At 40.1% G+C, this 21,260-nt stretch overlaps 1 protein-coding gene across 6 annotated transcripts in view; it reads right to left on the bottom strand.

The window, feature by feature from the left end:
• Positions 1–7,101: 7,101 nt before the first annotated feature.
• Positions 7,102–21,260, bottom strand: part of LOC125453347 (protein O-glucosyltransferase 2) — a 66,160-nt gene continuing 52,001 nt past the window's right edge. For 2 of the 6 annotated variants that reach the window (XM_059646408.1, XM_059646409.1), the window contains one exon: positions 19,656–21,181. In XM_059646408.1, the coding sequence (XP_059502391.1) occupies positions 21,164–21,181 (18 nt within the window). In that variant the 3' untranslated portion in view covers positions 19,656–21,163. Of the gene's footprint in view, positions 8,042–9,608; positions 9,815–9,940; positions 9,993–10,484; positions 10,716–16,011; positions 16,099–19,653; positions 21,182–21,260 lie in introns of those variants that run through there. The other 4 variants (XM_048532788.1, XM_059646410.1, XR_009445814.1 and 1 more) reach the window with 4 other exon arrangements.

The raw sequence follows: 21,260 nt of genomic DNA on the forward strand, positions 1-21,260 counted from the left end.
AAGTTGCGGTCCTTAAAGAACGTGGACATCTGGGACGTGCGGGAGTGGAATGTCTTATCGTGGGAGCAGATGCGGCGGAGGAATTGGGAATAGGGGATGGAATTTTTGCAGGAGGGTGGGTGGGAGGAGGTGTATTCTAGGTAGCTGTGGGAGTCGGTGGGCTTGAAATGGACATCAGTTACAAGCTGGTTGCCTGAGAAGGAGACTGAGAGGTCCAGGAAGGTGAGGGATGTGCTGGAGATGGCCCAGGTGAACTGAAGGTTGGGGTGTAAGGTGTTGGTGAAGTGGATGAACTGTTCGAGCTCCTCTGGGGAGCAAGAGGCGGCGCCGATACAGTCATCAATGTACCGGAGGAAGAGGTGGGGTTTGGGGCCTGTGTAGGTGCGGAAGAGGGACTGTTCCACGTAACCTACAAAGAGGCAGGCATAGTGGGGGCCCATGCGGGTGCCCATGGCCACCCCCTTAGTCTGTAGGAAGTGGGAGGAGTCAAAAGAGAAGTTGTTGAGTGTGAGGACGAGTTCAGCTAGGCGGATGAGAGTGTCGGTGGAGGGGGACTGGTCGGGCCTGTATCCCTGCTCCTCTAATGCTGCTTGGCCCTCTGTGTTCATCCAGCTCTACACCTTGTTATCTCTGTATCAGAGCTGATCTGGATAAATGAAACACTCAATCTGGCCCCCTAACCTTTAATAGGTTGTACTGTCCATAAGAGCTTTGCATGTAAATTAGTCAATTGTAAGACACAGGTAATTCACTCTTGGTTCATAGATGTAAACAAAAAGTAATGTGGAAAAACATCACTTAATTATGTATAACAGCCCTTTGGATATAAAAAAGAATCTAGGCCTGAAACATCAGCTTTCCTGCTCGGCCTGCTGTGTTCATCCAGCTTCACATTTTATTATCTTCACACCTTGTTATCAACTATTATCCCTCACCTTTAATGAGCTATAATGCCTTTAACTGGGCTGTGCACATGAATTATTCAATTGGAAAACATGAGTGATTTACTGGTGGCAGTTAATAAATGAAAAAATATCATGGGTGACTTGATGATAAGAAAAAAAAATCAGTTGTGCGTGAGATAGTAGGAACTGCTGGTGCTGGAGAATCTGAGATAACACTGAAGCTGGATGAACACAGCAGTCCAAGCAGCATCAGAGGAGCAGGAAAGCTTGACATTTCGGGTCACGACTCTTCAGAAAATTTTCTGAACACCGTGTTATCCCAGTTATGTGTGGGAGCTTTTCTGGATATTAGAAAAAAGACTTCATCTACGACTCTTGAATCTTCTGGTCCCTAGAAAAAAGATGGGTAGCATTCAGATGCAATTAAAAGAAGGCCTTGGGGGAAGGGTTCAACAATGCTGAAAGTGGCCAAATAAACTAACAAACTACTATCACAGAAACTGGTTAACACACAGCTCATCCAAAATGCAGCACCTTAACTTGGCAATAAAAACAATGCACTGCAAATGCTAGCAAGCAGAAACAAACACAGAAAATGCTGGAAAAATTGGTCTGGCAGTATTCCTGGAGAGAGAAACAGTTAACATTGAGTCTGAATGACTTTTCCTGGAACTTAACCTGGTAGCTCAGCCCTAGCTGCCTATCCTTATATTTCTTATTCAATGTACTTTGTATTTTTGGAATTCTGAGGACTCATGGTCTGGAAAGATTACTTTCTAATCCGATTTCTGGGTAAATCTACATCCATAACACCAATCTCTGTTGGCATCAGCACTTTGAGATATGTGAAAGTGAAGTGGAACATGGATTTAAACATGTATAGCCCACATACCTTAAGGTATGCGGTACCTAAACGTCTATAAAAACAAGACTTAATGAATTAAATGGTTTCAAAAGAGCAAAATTGTGCATAGTACATGAAGATCATCCCTACAAATCAATGAACATGTATTAAAGTAATAAAAGGTTGAGAAAATAAAAGTGGTTGAAAGATGGAAAATAATCTCAGGGTAAATTAAAGGTGAACAGGATGTAGCAAAATTGTAAGGTGTCACAACACCCACAGATTCTGAAGGGGAAAAAGAAAATCATTTTAAAGTTGCATTAAATTTTAAAGATGATAGTCAAAAATACCTGATGAATCTGAGATATAAAGTTCCTAAAGTTTATATTGAGCTTGGTTGGAATAGAGGTAAGTTGACATTACAAACCATAAGGAACATCAGGGTCACAGCTACAGACAGGATAAAGTTGTCTAAACATTCATCCAAATGCTATGTAGTCCCCTCAGTATTGTAATTAGTAAATACCATACAGACTGCATACATTTTTTAATTTGAGAGGTGTGGGTGTCACTGTTTGGATCAACATTTATTGCCCATCCCTAGTTGCCCTTGTGGGAGTGGTGGTGAGCTGCCTTCTGGAACCACTGTAGTCCACCTGCTGTGGGTGGACCACATGCTGTTAGGAGAGAATTCCAGGATTTTTGACGCAGTGACAGTGAAGGAACAATGATATATTTCCAAGTCAGAATGATGTGGAGGTGCTGGTATTGGACTGGGGTGGACAGAATCAAAAAAATCACATGACACCAGATTATTATCCATTAGGTTTACTTGAAGACACAAGCTTTCAGAGTCACACTCCTTCTTCAGGTATCAGTGGGAGAGGTGGCATTATTTATAAGTAAAATATCAAAGGATCATAGAACTGATGCGATTGTATTGAACAAAGCTAAGATGCCTGTTAAATATTTGATCAGGTAGAAAGGATTAATATGCAAATCCTAGAAATGCTTTCAAGTCACCACCTCAAGATAACCAAAGGTTTTAACAGTATTCCAGGGCTGACATCTCAGGTCAGACAATGCATTTTAGTGTGAAGGCCTTGTTTAGGATCTGGTGTTCCCACGTATCTGCTGACCTATCATTTTGGCTTTTCAAAAACTGATACCTGGCATATCACAAAATATGTATTTTCATGTGTTTTCAGCTGGTATCTTTTTTATGACATACCTCACAATATTTACTAATATTAACAGTACTCTGATCACATAATAATAAATGTTAGGAATGCTGTAATTGATGAATAATACAGCCCATTCACACTGCTATGAAGTAAAGAAGTTCACAAAGATATTTAAGTACATCAGTAGAATTCTCAGCTACATCTGCTTATACTGGGCAGTGAAATTTTAATCATGTCATTTCTGTTCTGCCCAGAGTTAAGTCCCTAGCTGACATTTCAATACTGGTAAAGATTTGTTTAAAAAAAAATCAGTCTTCATACAATATTGGAGATAATTTAGGTTTGTAATTATAGATGTTTTCTAATCAACCTCTTTAGACATGTTATGACACACCTCTGGGAACAGGTGGGACTTAAAGGCAAGGACACTACCACAGCACCACAACAGCCCTTACTTGTATACTTCCAAATTCCCTGTAACTGTGAATATGTGTATTTTCAAAATCTATCGTATTAACTTTCCAAAAAGTGTACTTTTCTTTTACCTAACTAAATATTGTACATAACATGGTACTATGCACACTATCTGATTTCAAATATGACATACCAACAATGCCTGCTGAAGAATGTACTTCTCAAATACATCAAGAGGCACCTCAGGAGTTTGGGCTTATTGCCCATAACTCGTAATAGATTTTTCCCATAGCATTGTTAATAAAGGTATAAATTGGCAGTGCATTCACCAGCCACAGATTACACAGCTATTTCTCTATGTTGTACAAATGTGTGAACATATTGTACCATCTTCCAGGTAAGTCCAGGTCCCTCTTAACAAATTAAACCACCTTGGGTTGGTGTTGGGGAAAATTCAGACCAGGTCACATGACTGTCTCCATTCTTCCCTTACACCTTAAAGAGACAGACCCACACCATTAAAATCTCATAAACATTGCATTCATATCATTTCCTTATTTACAATTTCCTTTTGGTCTTGTGTTTGACTAAGATAAAATGTGAAGAAAATTATAATATGGTATCCACTTTCAGTAGAATTCTATTATAAATAACATCCTCAAAAAGACAGAGCAAAAACAATATGAAATCACCAGTAAATGAGCAGAATTTAATGCCATCATGGTGGTTGATCAGCATTTAATCAATTGAAAGGGTGGCAACTGGGAGACCTGTTAACTTCCTTCCCTCACTGTGATTATGTCTAATTAAGTCCATAGGAGGAAGGTCCCTGAATGACCTTCCTGCCTGCCACTAATTGAAATCTTTAAATGCACAATGAATGTGCACTTAAAAGACCACATTCCATACTGCAGGCAGAGAATTTGCCATTTCTACAGAATTCCTAGCCTCTAACCTGCTTTTGTAGCTATATTATTTATATGATTGGTTCAGTTCAGCTTCTGATCAGTTGGTAACACTGAGATATTAATAGGGGGAATTGATTGATGGTAATACCATTGAACAAGGTTTAAATTTTCTCTTATTGGAGATGGTCACTGCCTAGCACTTTTGCAGCACGAGCTTTACTTTATCAACCCAAGGCTGGAAGTCATCCAGGTCTCGTTGCATATGCACACAGAGTTCATTACCTGAGTAGTCATAAATAGTGCTGAATATTGTACAGTCATCAGCCACTGTGACTTTTTGATGGCAGGTAAGTCATTGGTGAAACTGCTGGAGATGTTTGGGCCAAGGACACTAGCCTGTTGAACTCCAGCAGTGATGTCCTGGGGCTGAGATGATTGACTTCCAGCAACCACAACCATCTTCTTTTGTACTCAGTACAAATGCAACCTGCAGGAAGTATTTCCCCAATTCCCGCTGACTCCAATTTTCTTAAGTGGTTGTTTGTTATGACGATGGGGTGGAACCCCAGAATACTTCAGGTTACTGTGTTTTTGTGAACCTTTGCATGAAACTACTAGTTTAGATTTTAATTCCAAAAATGTGCTTTTAAAACAGCCAAAAATGATTGGATATAAATTGTTTGACTAGAGAGAGAGAGAGAGAGAGAGAGAGAGAGAAATGGAATATAATACTTGAAGTGTCTAAGAAACTTCAAGCAGACTGGAATGTGATTTCTTGTGAACAGAGTGATAACAAGGAGCTAATGACCTTCTGGATTATGTCCAAAAACTACAGACACATTTTGTGATTTTTTTTCCTTTTGAAGAATACACAAGTTTTAAAAAGCCAGTTTCAACTTGACTGGCATGTACGAGTGGGTCTGAATGTTTACATCTGTATCCACCTGCGTTCAAGGGCTGGCGTGCTGTGAAGATCACAGGTGAAAAATTCTCCCCTATTTAGCCTCATAATACAGATAAAGATCCTTTCACTTCAGAGTTCTCCAAATCAATTTTAAAAATTGGAATTGAATAATGGAATGTCAATCAGCCTACAAAACCAAGAATCTTAAAAAAATGACAAGTTCAACTACGATTATTATTGATAACCGTAACCTCCACCGTAAACAGTGCAATATTCAACTATCCACTCTTCATGAACAAATCAAATACTGATTCATTTTCTTTTTGTAACATATCTTTTTCAACTCTCATTTCTAATCAGTATGCGTGTTCCATTAGTGTTTCTTGTTGATTAAGTAATTAATAAACTCACTTGTTTTTGCTAATTCAAGAAAGCCTGATTCAATTAGCTCCTTTTAATGCAAAAGTTCTTTTGGGCCTGGGAGAAAGCTGTCCACAGGGGGAGTGCTGTCTTTCAAGTTTACCTTGTTCCAACCAATCAATGGGATGGGTGATTGATGAAAGTTCATCTTCCCTCACATGGGAACATAATAGTGTGGAGCACTGCATCTGAAACTTTAATGAAAAGGGGAACCTTGTCCAGGATTTAGTCATTAAAGCTTGTAACCATCTCTGGTGTTCTTTTTGCCACGATTAAAGTAAAGCCACAATGAGGCTAGAGGATGAGTGACCCTGGCTGAACACAAAGTGAGTGTCAGCAAGCACGTTATTCTTCTGTAATTGCTATTTGATAGCACTGTCACCAATCCATTCCATCACTTGTAACGGAGAGTAGGTTGTAATTGGCCTAGTTAGATTTTACCCGCTTCATGTTAAGCGGATATTCTTGGGGATTTTTCCACATTTCTAGGTCGATAATAGTGTTGCATGTATACTGGAATACTCATCTTGGGGCGCAGTTAGTTCTAGAGCAGAACTTTAGTGGTGTCAACAGAATATTGTCAGGGCCCATAGACTTTGCAATATCCAATGCCTTCTGCCATTTCTATAATATGATTGGAATTAACTGGATTGCTGAAAACTGGCATCTGTGATGTTGGGGGCCTCAGAAGGAGGCTGAGGTGGATCCATCCACTCAGCACTTTTGGTGGAAGATAAGAGAAAATTCTTTTATTTTGTCTTTTGCATTGATGTGCTGGGCCTCTCCTTGCTGAGGATGGGGTTATTTGTAGAGCTTTCTCCTCATGTTATTTGTTTACTTGTGAATGACTGGAACTGGTAGGACTGTGGAGTTTGAATTTGATTTGTTGGTTGTGGAATTGCTCTACCCTGTCTATTATGTACAACTTCCACCGTTCTCATATGCAGTAGTCTTGTATTTTAGCTTAACTAAGTTGACACCTCATTTTTCAGAAATGCTTGGGGCTGCTCCTGATTTGCCCTCCTGCACTCTTCATTGAATCAGTGTTGATCCACTGGCTTAATGGTAATAGTTGAGTGGGAGATATGCTGGGCCATGAGATTGCAGATTGAGTGGAAGTACAATTCTGCTGCTGTTGATGGACCATCATTGCCCAGTCTTAAGTTGCTAAATCTGTTCCAAATCTATCCCATTTAGCATGGTGATAGTGCCACAGAACATGATGAAGGATATCCATGATGTAAATAAGGGATCTATCTTCAGAATGAATAATCAATCATGATTCCTACTGATATTGTTAAGGACAAATAACCTACAAAAGTAGACCGAAAAGTACAAGTTTTTTTTTCCTTATGTTGGTTTCTTCACCACCTGCTGCACAACTGTCAAGCTGATATGTCCTTTAGGATTCTTCCAGCTTGGTCAGTTGTGGAGCTAATCAGCCACATTTAGTGACGGACAGTAAATGCCATTCCCCCCCATCCCCCTCCCATCCAGACATTCTGTACCCTTACCATCCTCATTGCTTTCTCTAACGAAATTCAACAAGGTGGTCAAGATATTATGGAGATATTATGGGGTCTGAAGTTAATATTGAGAACTCCCAGACCAATTTCCTCTACACAGAATATTGTTATACCACCACCTCCGTTTGGTCTGTCTTGCTGGTGGAACAAGACATAGCCAGTGATGATAATGGTGGAGCTTGAGACACTCTCTTTTGAGGTATGATTAAACTAGTCATGTACAGACTGACATATAATACATCTGTCCCAATTTTGTCACAAGTCCCTTGATAAAGTAAGGAGGACTTTGTAGGGCTAAGTTTGCTATTGTGACTTCCAGTGCCCAGGTTAGTGCCATTGTGGTTTCATTCCTTTCATTAGATGTTGTAGCAGGTTTTGTACAATGAAGTGTTTGCTAGGGTATTTCAGAGGGCAGTTAAAAGTCAACTACATTGCTTCTTGCCTTTAAGATTACAAAGTGTGGAGTTGGATGAACAGAGCAGGCCAAGCAGCATCTTAGGTGGAGCTGGATGAACACAGCAGGCCAAGCAGCATCTTAGGTGGAGCTGGATTGTTGCTTTTAATTCTATTTTCCTACTGGTTTCTGATTGGTTACTTTTTCTAATGGCAGATTTGACATACTGTCATGAGGTCCGAACCTAATTTTAAAGTTGTTCAAACTCATTCGCATTGAATTATTTAATGACATGCATGAGTGAATATTTTAATGATAAAGTTGCTGAAATATATTTTGAAAGTTTTACTCATTCGCAAACAACTACACAAATCTTATTTTTCTTGAACTATTTCACAAATCCAAGAAAGCACCTCAGTATTAATCTCAGCCATGATATCTTCTCTTGTTCTTCCTTTAACTTCCATTCCATGGTTAGCTCCTTCAACCCAGTGTACTTTGACAGTCACTGGCATTTGGTTCACCACACCAACCAATACATCCTAAATGTACCAACAAGTGTAGACTCATAATTAAATACAGATACTAGCTCAAAATAACAGTCTGATGGATATAATACAGTAAGTAAAATTAGCATATTTTACTGAAACCTTCATTCCAATTACTTAAACACTCTTGTGATTGCTTCTCTTTTCACTATAAGAAATTGTTCTATAAAATACTTAATCTGCAGCGACCAGGTTCTCTCAATGATTATTAAGGACAGTTGGCTAAATAAGCATCCCTCATTTTTCAGATTACTCTTAGTAACGACACTTATACCCCCAGACACATTTCTTGTTAAGGGACTGAACCTGCTCCAGATATTAAGGATGCCAGAGCTATCAAAAATTTACTTTTTTGAGGGCATAATGTAAAATGTCACCAGACACTGTAGACAATAGAGAAAGAAAGCATCATTAAACTTTATTGCTACTTAAAAAGCTGAATCAACTTATGTTATTCCCTCTCAGACATTGATCAACAATTTAAGCACATTTGCTCCAGTTATATCGATATCAAATTAATCCACAGCAGTTTGGTAACATCTTCACTACTTCTATTAGTCATGAAAATTGTTTCAGGTAAGGGTCGGTGTTGGGTCCACTGCTGTTTGTCATTTTTATAAATGACCTGGATGAGGGCGTAGAAGGATGGGTTAGTAAATTTGCAGACGACACTAAGGTCGGTGGAGTTGTGGATAGTGACGAAGGATGCTGTAGGTTGCAGAAAGACGTAGATAAGCTGCAGAGCTGGGCTGAGAGGTGGCAAATGGAGTTTAATGCAGACAAGTGTGAGGTGATGGCACTTTGGTAGGAGTAACCGGAAGGCAAAGTACTGGGCTAATGGTAAGATTCTTGGTAGTGTAGATGAGCAGAGAGATCTCGGTGTCCATGTACACAGATCCTTGAAAGTTGCCACCCAGGTTGACAGGGCTGTTAAGAAGGCATACAGTGTTTTTGCTTTTATTAATAGAGGGATCGAGTTCTGGAACCAAGAGGTTATGCTACAGCTGTACAAAACTCTGGTGCGGCCGCACTTGGAGTATTGCGTACAGTTCGGGTCACCGCATTATAAGAAGGATGTGGAAGCTTTGGAAAGGGTGCAGAGGAGATTTACTAGGATGTTGCCTGGTATGGAGGGAAGGTCTTATGAGGAAAGGCTGAGGGACTTGAGGCTGTTTTCATTAGAGAGAAGGTTGAGATTTGACTTAATTGAGACATATAAAATAATTAGAGGGTTAGATAGGGTGGATAGGGAGAGCCTTTTTCCCAGGATGGTGACGGCGAGCACATGGGGGCATAGCTTTAAATTGAGGGGTGAAAGATATAGGACAGATGTCAGAGGTAGTTTCTTTACTCAGAGAGTAATAAGGGAATGGAACGCTTTGCCTGCAACGGTAGTAGATTCGGTAACTTTAAGTACATTTAAGTCGTCATTGAACAAGCATATGGATGTATGTGGAATAGTGTAGGTTAGATGGGTTTCAGATTAGTATGACAGGTCAGCACAACATCGAGGGCCGAAGGGCCTGTACTGTGCTGTCATGTTCTATGTTCTATAACTTACTTTCTCACACATTTCATCTGCTGATCCAGAAATTAGAAGGACTGGGTGGCGTACTAGAAGCAGATCTTCTGTTCGAAGTTTACTCCACTGCTTTGGTGGGTGCAGTGGATATGACAGGCAAATGAGACCATGCACAAATTCTTCATCAGGGGTGTTCTTACACTGCTGGACAATACAGGCAGCAGCTCTAGATCCCATGGATCGACCTAAAAAATAAAGACTGTTTTACATATAGTTATTACTGATGATTTTACAACTTTTCATACACATTCGATTCAATGTAGAAATTGTTAATGGTAACAATGTTGATGACAAGGAAAGTTTTCACTTACCCCCTAGAAACCATCTTTTTATTTCATAGTCTGGAGATGATTTCAGATATTCCTGCAGTAATTGTTGTTGAGAAACCATTTATAAAGTAGAATAGTTATTCATAATGAGAGGAAAACTTGTATTTTCTAAACATCTAAGTGAATTCCCCAATAATTCAGTGCATAGTTAAGCCATGCAAACTACAAACGCTCCAGAGTTTATCACCAATCTGTACCAAATTAGCCAATCTAAACCAGAGTAGTTGTGACATCCCTGGATTAGGGAGGGAATTCTCAATCACTGTTTCCATTCTTGCTCATTTCCTGTGACCAGTGCAATATGTGTGGACATTGCATGAAAGCATCAATGGGTTAGTCACCCCACAATCGCTAGCCTGCTGACCTCTACTGTCAAAGCACACACTTGAACATGGAACAGTAGAATGAGTTTTAGGAGCCACATGATAGCACCTAAAATTAGTTTAACATTGTTAAGTAGGAAGGAGAAATGATAAACACAAAGGTGCAAAACATTGGAGTTTTATTAACAGATACTTAATCTTACCATCACTGCCCTGTAAGCTCTAATTCTGTGGTCTAGGTTGAGGCTTTTGCATGTGAATCTCACACATAAGATTCCATTAGATGCAAGAAATTTTGTTATAGATATTAGTTGATGGAAATTCATGTCTCCGCCTGCACCATGCGTGAGAATTACTCCATAGGTGAAAGGTGCATTTGGTACTGTATAGATTGCATTTAGAGCATTTTCCCCAAATGGTATTTTAAAGTGAACCTAAAAAAAATCCAGAACATAAATTTCTTATGACATACTACATACAAAATATCTCATTATAATACACTAAATCATGTAATATGCAAACAGCACATATTCTTAAAATGCATATTATTGTTTTTGAATTGAAAACATGAGCAAACAAGTTCAATTTAGTAAAGTGAAATGAAGAGATATTTTCCAAAAGTTGTCTTTTGTACAGCATATGGATTTTAGTTCAATGTTCATTTAATTCTTAATACCCCCCTGCCTCCAGATGTGTACATCAGATGATCCAATGCAAATGCTTTTTGAAATGAATTTGAATGGGATTTTTATTTTCTTATAACGAAACCTTTATGAACAGAATTTTCAGTGTCACTGTAATATAATGACAATAATAGAGAATTGTAGATATTGTCAAAACTGCTTGAAATCAAATTGCCCGTTTGTAAATTCTGCTGTTTCACAATGTTTCGAAGTAAAAATTTGTCACAACTGGTAGTGTCAAACTGGCGGTATTATTATCAACCTCCATTGTGCAAAGTGCCTGATATTTAATTCCATTGACTGCAAAGAAACTAAATATCAGGTTCTGCTATTATGGACACCTAATCCAATACTGCTTATTTAGCACCAAAGCAATGGCAAATTACAACCCTTAGCTTTTCTTAAAGTTAGAGTCCAAAACAATGCTTAAAAAAGGTATTCAAAAATTTCTGCTTGATACGGTGCACACATAACGAAGTCACAGATGCCACTTACATAAATGTAAGTTCCCACACTGTGGGTCATTTCCAACTGGGGTCACAGAAGTAGCAAATGGGACAGTGAACTGCCCCACGCCAAGTCTGTATTTCTTTAAGTTTCAAAAATATATTTTATTCATAAAAATATACATACATATCTACACCAAAGCAGTTTGGTTCTGAACAGCAGCATAAGGAGACACAAACAAACATTGGAGTTTAACTGTATCCAACAAACAAACTAAGGACCATATTTACGTATATTTGAAACACTGGGGGAGGGGCATCCAATAACTGAATGGACCACCATTTAACTTCAGCAGAAAAACCTTAGATAGTGGTCTTTACCCATTGTGCCTTAAAAGCAACTGCTTCAAGCTTTAATACATCCCTCAGCACAGTTCTGGACCTTGGAATGTGCTGGTCTGCAACACTTGGTCAAGGTCAACTCCTTGCTTTGGAAGAACAACAGGTTTTGGGCAGTCCAAAGAGCATCTTTCACCGAGTTTATGGTCCTCCAAGCACAGTTGATGTTTGTTTCAGTGCAAGTCCTGGGGAACAGCCCATCAAACAGAGTCCTGTGTCACAGAGCTGCTCAGGACAAACCTTGACAAAAATCACTGCATCTTTCTCCAAGCTTCCCTTGCAAAGACATATTCCAGAACGTGTAAGTCAGTAGCCTGGCCACCATGACACCCCCCAGGTACTTCGAGGATAGCATGTGGTTGCACAGGAATTATCACCTTACTCCCAGCTAAGCTATGTCTTGGTGTTTGTTGGAAAATTCAGGTGATAAGGCATTTCGTGAAATGCCTTAGACATTTTGTTTTGACTTTGATACGCACTGGCAATGAAGGTAAGGCAGTGTCCAATCCTTCCCTGCTCTGATCAGCTCTGTCACCCTAAGTCATCATTGTGATCTTCACTTGCTAGATTATTGAAGTGAAATAAGCCAGTTGCTTAAGGGGGAATATCAATTCTCATTGAATCTTCTACCTTCTCTGTACAATGATTTAAACTTGTCTCATGCAATGTCACCACAGCACATCACCTTGGCTTTGGGCTGTCAGAACTGCTGCACCTCTTCATTGGGTGTTACCGTGTGTGTGGGTGGGGTGAGGGGCTAATTACGTAGTATGTGTTCATGTGTGGTAGCTGGGGTCAGAGAGGCGGAATACAGTATGAGAAGATGGATGAGGGAATAATGCTCCTAATCCAAGAATTGGAGTGGCACTGATGAAGCCAATGGATTGGCAGGAACATAAAATAACATTTTGACAAAGTGCTTTAAAAGTAAGAATGGGTTTGGTTTCAAGTATCAATAGGGAGTTGCAATGGAAATTATTTGGGGGCACTGTTTCAAGGACTCCTAAAACTTTGCTGGAATTTAAATACCTAAAACGTAGCAATTTATGAGTCCCTAATAGTGACCAGCTTCGTAACGCTTGGCATCAGCACCACTTGGCTGACTACAATATTGATTTGTGCCTTCATCTACAACAGGTCAAATCTAACAGATTTCAACGTTTGTTGGTCAAATAAACAAACTCAAGAACTGCGAAGGAGGAGCAAATTGCTGCAGCTGCTGGAGTTAGTACTGAAAACAACATCCAAGCTCTGATGAAGAGTCATCTACACTCGAAACGTTAGCTTGCTCTCTGCTGTGATCTCATCTCCCAAATGAGGAACTTGCGTCTGTTTTCATGGGGGTGAAGAAGGCAAGGAGGGGATTTAATAGAGACATATAAAATGATTAGTGGATTAGATAGGGTGGACAGTACAGTCTTTTTCCAAGGATGATGACGTCAGCTTGTATGAGGGGGCACAGCTACAAATTGAGGGGTGATAGATTTAAGACAGATGTCAGAGGCAGGTTCTTTACTCAGAGAATGGTAAGGGCGTGGAACGCCCTGCCTGCTAATGTAGTTAACTCAGCCACATTAGGGGCATTTAAACAGTCCTTGAATAAGCATATGGATGATGATGGGATAGTGTAGGGGGGTGGGCTTAGATTAGTTCACAGGTCAGCGCAAAATTGAGGGCCGATGTTGTATTGTTCTATGTTCTAAGCCATCCACAACCTCATCACTTCAAGTGACCTCCCTCCCACAGCTTCCAACCTCATCGTTCGCCAACCCTGCACCACCCACTTTTGTCTCCTTCCCAAAATCCACAAACCTGACTGCCCTGGTTGACCCATTGTCTCTGCCTGCTCCTACCTCACCGATCTTATCTCCACCTATCAGGACTCCATTTTCTCCCCATTGGTCCAGGAACTCCCTACCTACGTCCACGACACGACCCACTCCCTCCACCTCCTCCAGAACTTCCAATTCCCCGGTCCCCAACACCTCATCTTTACCATGGACGTCCAGTTCCTAAACACATGCAATCCCCATACAGATGGCCTAAAGGCCCTCTGCTACTTCCTGTCTCTCAGGCCCAACCAGTCCCCCTCCACTGACACCCTCATCCGAACTCATCCTCACCCTCAACAACTTCTCTTTCAATTCCTCCCACTTCCTACAGACAAAGGGGGTGGCCATGGGTACCTGCATGGGCCCAAGCTATGCCTGCCTCTTTGTAGGTGACGTGGAACCATCCCTCTTCTGTACCTACACTGGCCCTAAACCCCACCTCTTCCTCCATTACATTGATGACTATACTGGCGCCGCCTCATACTCCCATGAGGAACTTGAACAGTTCATCCACTTCACCAACACCTTCCACCCAAACCTTAAGTTCACTTGGACCATCTCTAATCCAGCCTCACATTTTATTATCTAATATCTCTCTCTCTTTCTCCTTTCTGGACCTCTGTCTTCATCTCCAGCAACCACCAAGCAACCGCTATCCACTTCAAGCCCACCAACTCCCACCCACCATCCTTCCATCCCCATTCCCAATTCCTTCACCTCCATCACAACTGCTCCCAGGATGAGGCATTCCACTCCCATACATCTCAGATGTCCTCGTTTTTCAAGGACTGCAACAACCCCCCCCATCCCCGTCAGTGGTCAAGAACGCCCTCAACCGTGGCTCCCACATTTCCTATAACTCATCCCTCACACCCCCTTCCTGAAATAACAACCAAAACAGAATCCCCCTCATCCTCCCGTACCACCCCACCAACCTCCATATCCAACACATCATCCTCCGACACTTATGCAATCCAACCCCACCCTTATCTGCTTTCCAGAGGGACCACTCTGTCCGTGACTCCCTTGTCTCTCCCACACTCCCTTCCAGGCCCACCCCACTCAGCCCAGCACTTTTTTCCTTGCAACTGCAGGAAGTGCAATTCCTGCCCCTACACCTCACCCCCATCCCAGGCCCCAAGAAGACTGTAACATCAGATGTTCACCTGCTAATGTGGTACACCCATTGTGGCCTCCTCTACATCGGGGAAACGAAGCAGAGTCTTCGGGACCGCTTTGCAGAACACCTACACTCAGTTCGCACTGAGCAATTGCACCTCTCAGTTGCAAACCATTTCAACTCCCCCTCCCACTCCTGAGGCAACATGTCCATCCTGGGCCTCCTGCAGTGCCACAATGATGCCAGCTGAAGGTTGCAGGAACAGCAACTCATATTCTGCTTGGGAACCCTACAGCCCAATGGTATCAATGTGGACTTCACAAGCTTCAAAATCTCCCCTTCCCCCACCGCATCCCACAACCAGCCCAGTTCGTCCCCTCCCCCCACTGCATCACACATCCAGCCCAGCTCTTCCCCTCCACCCACTGCATCCCAAAACCAGCCCAGCCTGTCTCTGCCTCCCTAACCTGTTCTTCCTCCCACTCCAAGCCGCACCCCCATCTCCTACCTACTAACCTCATCCCACCTCCTTGACCTGGCCGTCTTCCCTGGACTGACCTATCCCCTCCCTACCTCCCCACCTATATTCTCCTCTCCACCTATCTTCTTTTCTCTCCATCTTCGGTCTCTCTCCCCCTCTCTCCCTATTTATTCCAGAACCCTCCCCCCATCCCCCTCTCTGATGAAGGGTCTAGGCCCGAAACGTCAGCTTTTGTGCTCCTGAGATGCTGCTTGGCTGCTGTGTTCATCCAGCCCCACACTTTATTATCTTGGATTCGCCAGCATCTGCAGTTCGCATTATCTCCCCCTCTCTCCCTATTTATTTCAGAATCCCCCTCCCGCTCCCCCATTTCTGAAGAAGGATCTAGGCCCGAAACGTTAGCTTTGCTGCTTGGCCTGCCGTGTTCATCCAGCTCTCCACCTTGTTATCTCAAACACGTGGTTGTTTCCCGTTGAGTTCTACGAATCTGCTTGGCTGAGGAATTCAGTTTCAGTATTTGCTGGAGCCAGTTAAATAAGTTCCAGTTATCAATCGCTAGCTGCATCATCTTAACAGTCACAACGAAGGACAGCTTTGGAGTTTGCAAATAAGAGTAATTACAGCACGTTAAATATCAAAACTGAAATTCCGATAGTGAACAATGTAATCACCTAACCCCGTCTCAGTTCACAACTTCCAGAAAACCCACGGCTAAACGAACAGCAGTTCTAAATATTCAGAATATGTTGAAAACAATTAAGAAACGCACCGTTTCGAGTAAAGCCAAGTCCTTCAACGCGTGCATGGTCAATTAATTCAGATCTTCTGAAAGTACCACCTCCACGCAAAGCGGCACATGAACTGTTGTTCTGTCATTCGCCAACTTAGATGTCACTCATTGTCTGATCCAGTTGAAAAATACCAATTTTCAATCACAATTAGTGTGTAATCCGTGACATTCATTTTCTTCCATTTCCAATTGGTTAATAATGAAGAAAAATAAACAATTTAAATTAAACATTTTGCAGAGCCATTTTTAAAGCGCTGTAAAAGTATCGAACTTTTTTCCCTCGGACAGCACATCCATATCAAAACTATCCTTGAGAGCAGGTGGTGAGGTGCTTCCTTGAACTACTAGAGTCGATGTGGCGTTGGTACAAATACATTCACAATGCTGTTAGTGAGGTAGTTCCAAAATTTTGATACAGCAACTAGGTATTTGAATCTGTGTGACACTAACTTTACTTTTATTGCTTTTATGTCACATCTGTAGAGTTGTCCAATAAAATGTTCACGCTTGCCAAGCTCACGCCAATCAATATTTTCATGAAATGGTATAAAATATATGTAACATTGATAATACAAACATGTAGTATGTTGAAAATAAGACTTGAAATATTAAGAATAAATAAGGAGTAGACGGTTCAGCCCCGTCAGAGAGAGACCCTCTCTGATGAAGGGTCTAGGCCCGAAACGTCAGCTTTTGCGCTCCTGAGATGCTGCTTGGCCTGCTGTGTTCATCCAGCCTCACATTTTGTTCAGCCCCTTGAGCCTGCTTCACCATTCAATAGGCTGTTCCGATATTCCTCACGTCCAATTACCTGTAGAATCAGCAGCATTGACACACTGCCCCAGTTTCAAGAGTTTTGCATTCCAACTGCCCTGCCAAACAAACTTACTGTGTGTACTCTCAAAGCATGATGACAATCTGTAATCTAAAGTGATCAGAGATAATGTGAACTGCAGTTCCTACAATCTCTGATACACTCTCCTACCTCATCCCTGTAGCTATGCATATCCCATTTTGGACTGTGGGAGGAAACCCAAGTCGACATGTTGCCTAAGGCTGAATCGAACCCAGGTCCCTGGCACTGTGAAGTAGCAGTGCTAATCACTGAGCTAGCTTGTTACCTAATTTGCAATAAATTGTAAGAATTTATAGAATTATCATAATCAGGGCCGAGGAGCAGGGGGTGCAGATACTGCTAATCACCAGACCAGGCCTTTAGCTACTCTGCCCTCTCTTCATAAAATCTCCAGTGTGGGAGCAGGCCATGCGACCCATTGAATCCACAGTGGCCCATCTAATCCATACCAACCCTCCGAAGAGCATCCCACCCAGATCCACCCCTACACTATCCCTATGTTTCTCACACTAAACATTATGGGCAATTTAGCATAGCCAATCCACCTAACCTGCTTTGGACTGTGGGAGGAAACCGGAGCTCCTGGGGAAAACCCACACAGGCACGGAGAATGTGCAAACTCCATTGACAGCCGCACGAGGCTGGAATCAAACCCAGGTAGCCGTCTGTTGAGTGGCCTTAATTTGTTTGCAGACAAGTCCATAATGGGCATGCCTCTCTATGGCAAAGTTCTAGTGCTCGAGATCTGATTGTTCCAGAGCAGGAGAAGTAGAGGTAGCACTGCAATTCTGTAGTACCATAATTGGTTTGTACTTGGGATTACTAGTTTAATTTTGGATCAATTAGAAAGGTTATAATAGAAATAGAAAAAGTGCATTATAGGTTCACTGGCATACTATGAAGGATGAGGAGTCAGAGTTATGAAGAGAAACTTGAGAAGTCTGGATCTTTTTCCTAAAGCTAAGAGGGAAGTGCGCGAAAGAGAGAAAGTGAGTAGGAGGTGTAAGTGTATGTGACAAATGTGTGAGTGAGGGAGAGAACCCCGAGACTTGGAGTGAGCTAATCCTCCCCTTTCCCATAGAATGGTCACAGCACAATGATACAAGTCTATGTGCCTTTTCAGAAAACTACTCTCAACTTTGTTGTGGACTATACCAAACCCCTTGCAATTATATCAAGGAGTCAGCACCTTAGCCTTATTTTATTTAAAAGCAAGTGTATGTTCCAGCTGTAACTTGATTGGTCACACAACTCAGCTTTAAGAATAATAGATTATTTAACTACTCAACAACAGTTCTAATATAGTAATATTGCATGAACAAACCCTTGGCAAAGGTAAAGTCAGTGAAACTGACTGTCTCATTTGTGATTCTAACAGCAGAAAGAACTCCAGCTTTGTGCTACAACATATAGAAAGAGATGGCTCCCATAGCCAGCATTCCAAATCCCAACAACTTTTAAAGCTAAACTAAAGTCTAGATCTATGGGAGCCTGACTCCATCCATTCATGCTGCTTTTATTGTTTCAACTTTTAAAAAACACAAGCCTCACAAGCTGTTTACTTTATTAGCCTAGAACAAATCATTTAGAACCTTTGTTTCAACCTCTTCATTAAAAAGGACAAAATACACCTCTTAAAGCCATCGTACAATCACAATTTACTTGAAACTGACCGAATACAGTTTTGCTTCTTTGGATCATACTTTGTGTTGTCATCAGAGCTGAATGATCTTTTAGACATTTAAACAGCTCTGCCAATGTACTGTTTTGTAAATCTATTATTTTACATTTATTACTTCCACCAGTTGGAAAGAAAATCTGACATAATTATGTGATTGCATTATGTATCATTAAACAACTATTAATATAATAATGACTGAACCTCAAAAGAAATACATTTGCTGTGAAGCAGATAAGCCACAGTGAAGTCGTGAAAGATGTTCCATAAATACAACACTTTAGCTGTTAAAATAATTAGTATAGGGAGAGAGGCACTAAATATATTTGTGTTGCTTATTTGAAACTGCAGATCAAAATTGACGTGGGGATTGCTCGCAGCAATGTCGAAGAATTCTGACATTGGAGACACTAATTAAATATATACATACAAAATATCGAATAATTGAGATCAAGATGCTGGTGAAAGGACACAAAAATATGTAGCAAATTATAAATATTAATTAGAACATGTAACTATACAGCTCTAATACACAGCTTGATCAGAACTGAATTAGTTTCTCATAGGAATCAAAGTTACCAGTCAGAGAATTTTTACAAGAATCAAAACTTATACTGGAAATTTGTACTGACATATGTTGGTTCATTTACAGCATGAGTTTCCAGTCCACTGCCACTAATTGGCAGGCAATTAAGAAGTTACTGTCACGAAGTTTGCTGTTGTATTCCTGCTGGCCACCCTTGAGAGCTTGAAACCCACAAATGGTCCCAAAGTCTTACCCATTCAAGAAAATTACAGCCTCTGATCTTGAATGTTGCGAAGGGTCACTGCTTGTTTCAAAATAAAGTTTGTGATTTAGAAATTGGAAGAAAAGTTAACAAAATTTGTCATAAACTCAAATAATTTTTCCACTGGTGTGTTAGTCTGTATATTATTTTCACACAATTGTTAATATTGCCTTCATAAACTTAAGTACTCGTTTACTTTTTTGTATAGTTTTCAGTAAACATGTCATACAAAGTGGTTTAACAAAAATGCACTTTAAAAGTCTTAGAAAGTCATACACAGATTATTTTATTGTAGTTCATGAAAATGCATATGTATAAAACGATTATTTAAAAAAACACCAGACTATCCTTCTATAAGATTATTTAAAAAAACACCAGACTATCCTTCTATAAAATTAAATTGCAATCCAATAAAAAGAATAAACCACCTGTCCCCAAAACATTTCTTTGTATTAGTTATAAAAGCCTATAAAATTTCATAAACATATTAAAAATATAATTAGTGTCTCTTGTGATGCAACATAAGCTATAAAAAGTGTTAATACTATAAATGTGTATTACAGCATTGCTAGTACTTGAAAATTGTGAATATCTCATTATTGATATTTAAGCAGCATGCATAATCTAGGGTAGTTTTGCTACCGCACTTGTAGTTCCATTTGACAGTAATCTATTCAACAATTCCAGACAACCAAAGCTGATCAGAGGATATCCCTGTGACAACTTTCAATTTCTTCTGTTAATGAGTCTCCTTCTAATTCTTGATGATGAACTAGACCATTTTGGTTCTTTTTTAAAATGATACTAAAAACTTCCTCAACACAATCTGCACCATCTTCAAATCACAATATATACACTATAATTAATGCTGGATTATAATCATTTTAAAATCAACTTTTGCAGAGACATTCTGAAAAGGTAGCACATTATAATGAGTTTTGGTAATTAACTCAAATTTAGGCTTTCTATATTAATATTAAACATACAAGTCAATTTATATTGAAAACAGTTCATGATGAATTCCTAGACATAACTGTACAGTGTAGTGAGGTAATATTTGGTAGTACAAGAAATTAAAAAAAGTTGAATTTAAAAGGATTGAAAAATAGATAAATGCTCACATCAAACATTTTGAAAATATACTGAAAATGATAAAAGTCGACAATTTGATTGCTCATGACTATAAATAGCACCAACTGTTACATTATTCTCTCTTCGATCCTGTTTAAAATCAGTTTTTCAGAATAAATTTAAAATGTTCATTCCAAAGACATAATGTACCCAGCTGCATACACAAACACATGCCCCATTTAATCATGATTTACTTGTAGTGAGGCTAATTGCTATCCCAATGTCTTATATCAATCCAGCTGTTTACTTTAAATTTATAGATACATGGTGAACAGGTCCAGGTTGTTATTATAGAGTTTTTGAAAGGAAAATGGGAAAATATTGCCCTAAAGTTGTTCCACAAAATAAGCATAGCTTCTTATTTCATATCCATGAACTAGTTTTGGCATAGTGCATATCTATTCATTCAATCAACATCTAATGAACATTGAAATAGAGCAATTTTTAAAATTAAAAATTTTACATGATGTATTAATAAAAAATAAATCAGCTGAGTTACAGTCAATAAGGCATCTCCCTTCAATTGTACGGTGTTTTCACAGCAGCCCCCATAAGATCTTGTAAGCATTCCAGAATTGCAGTATCTTTATGCAGTTTAAACTGGAAACTGACATCTACATCACCATATTGTTCCATGGTCCTTCAGCTGTGGGGTCTCAAGTTCTTCTTTACAGGGTGTCAAAGTTCATCTTTCGCCTGAAAATAAAATTTTGAATGTTCCTGATTGAGATATTTGACAACTATCCTACAATAGACTAGAAAAAAAACAGTACGG

This window comes from Stegostoma tigrinum, chromosome 6 (assembly GCF_030684315.1).
Source record: "Stegostoma tigrinum isolate sSteTig4 chromosome 6, sSteTig4.hap1, whole genome shotgun sequence".
NCBI lineage: Eukaryota > Metazoa > Chordata > Chondrichthyes > Orectolobiformes > Stegostomatidae > Stegostoma > Stegostoma tigrinum.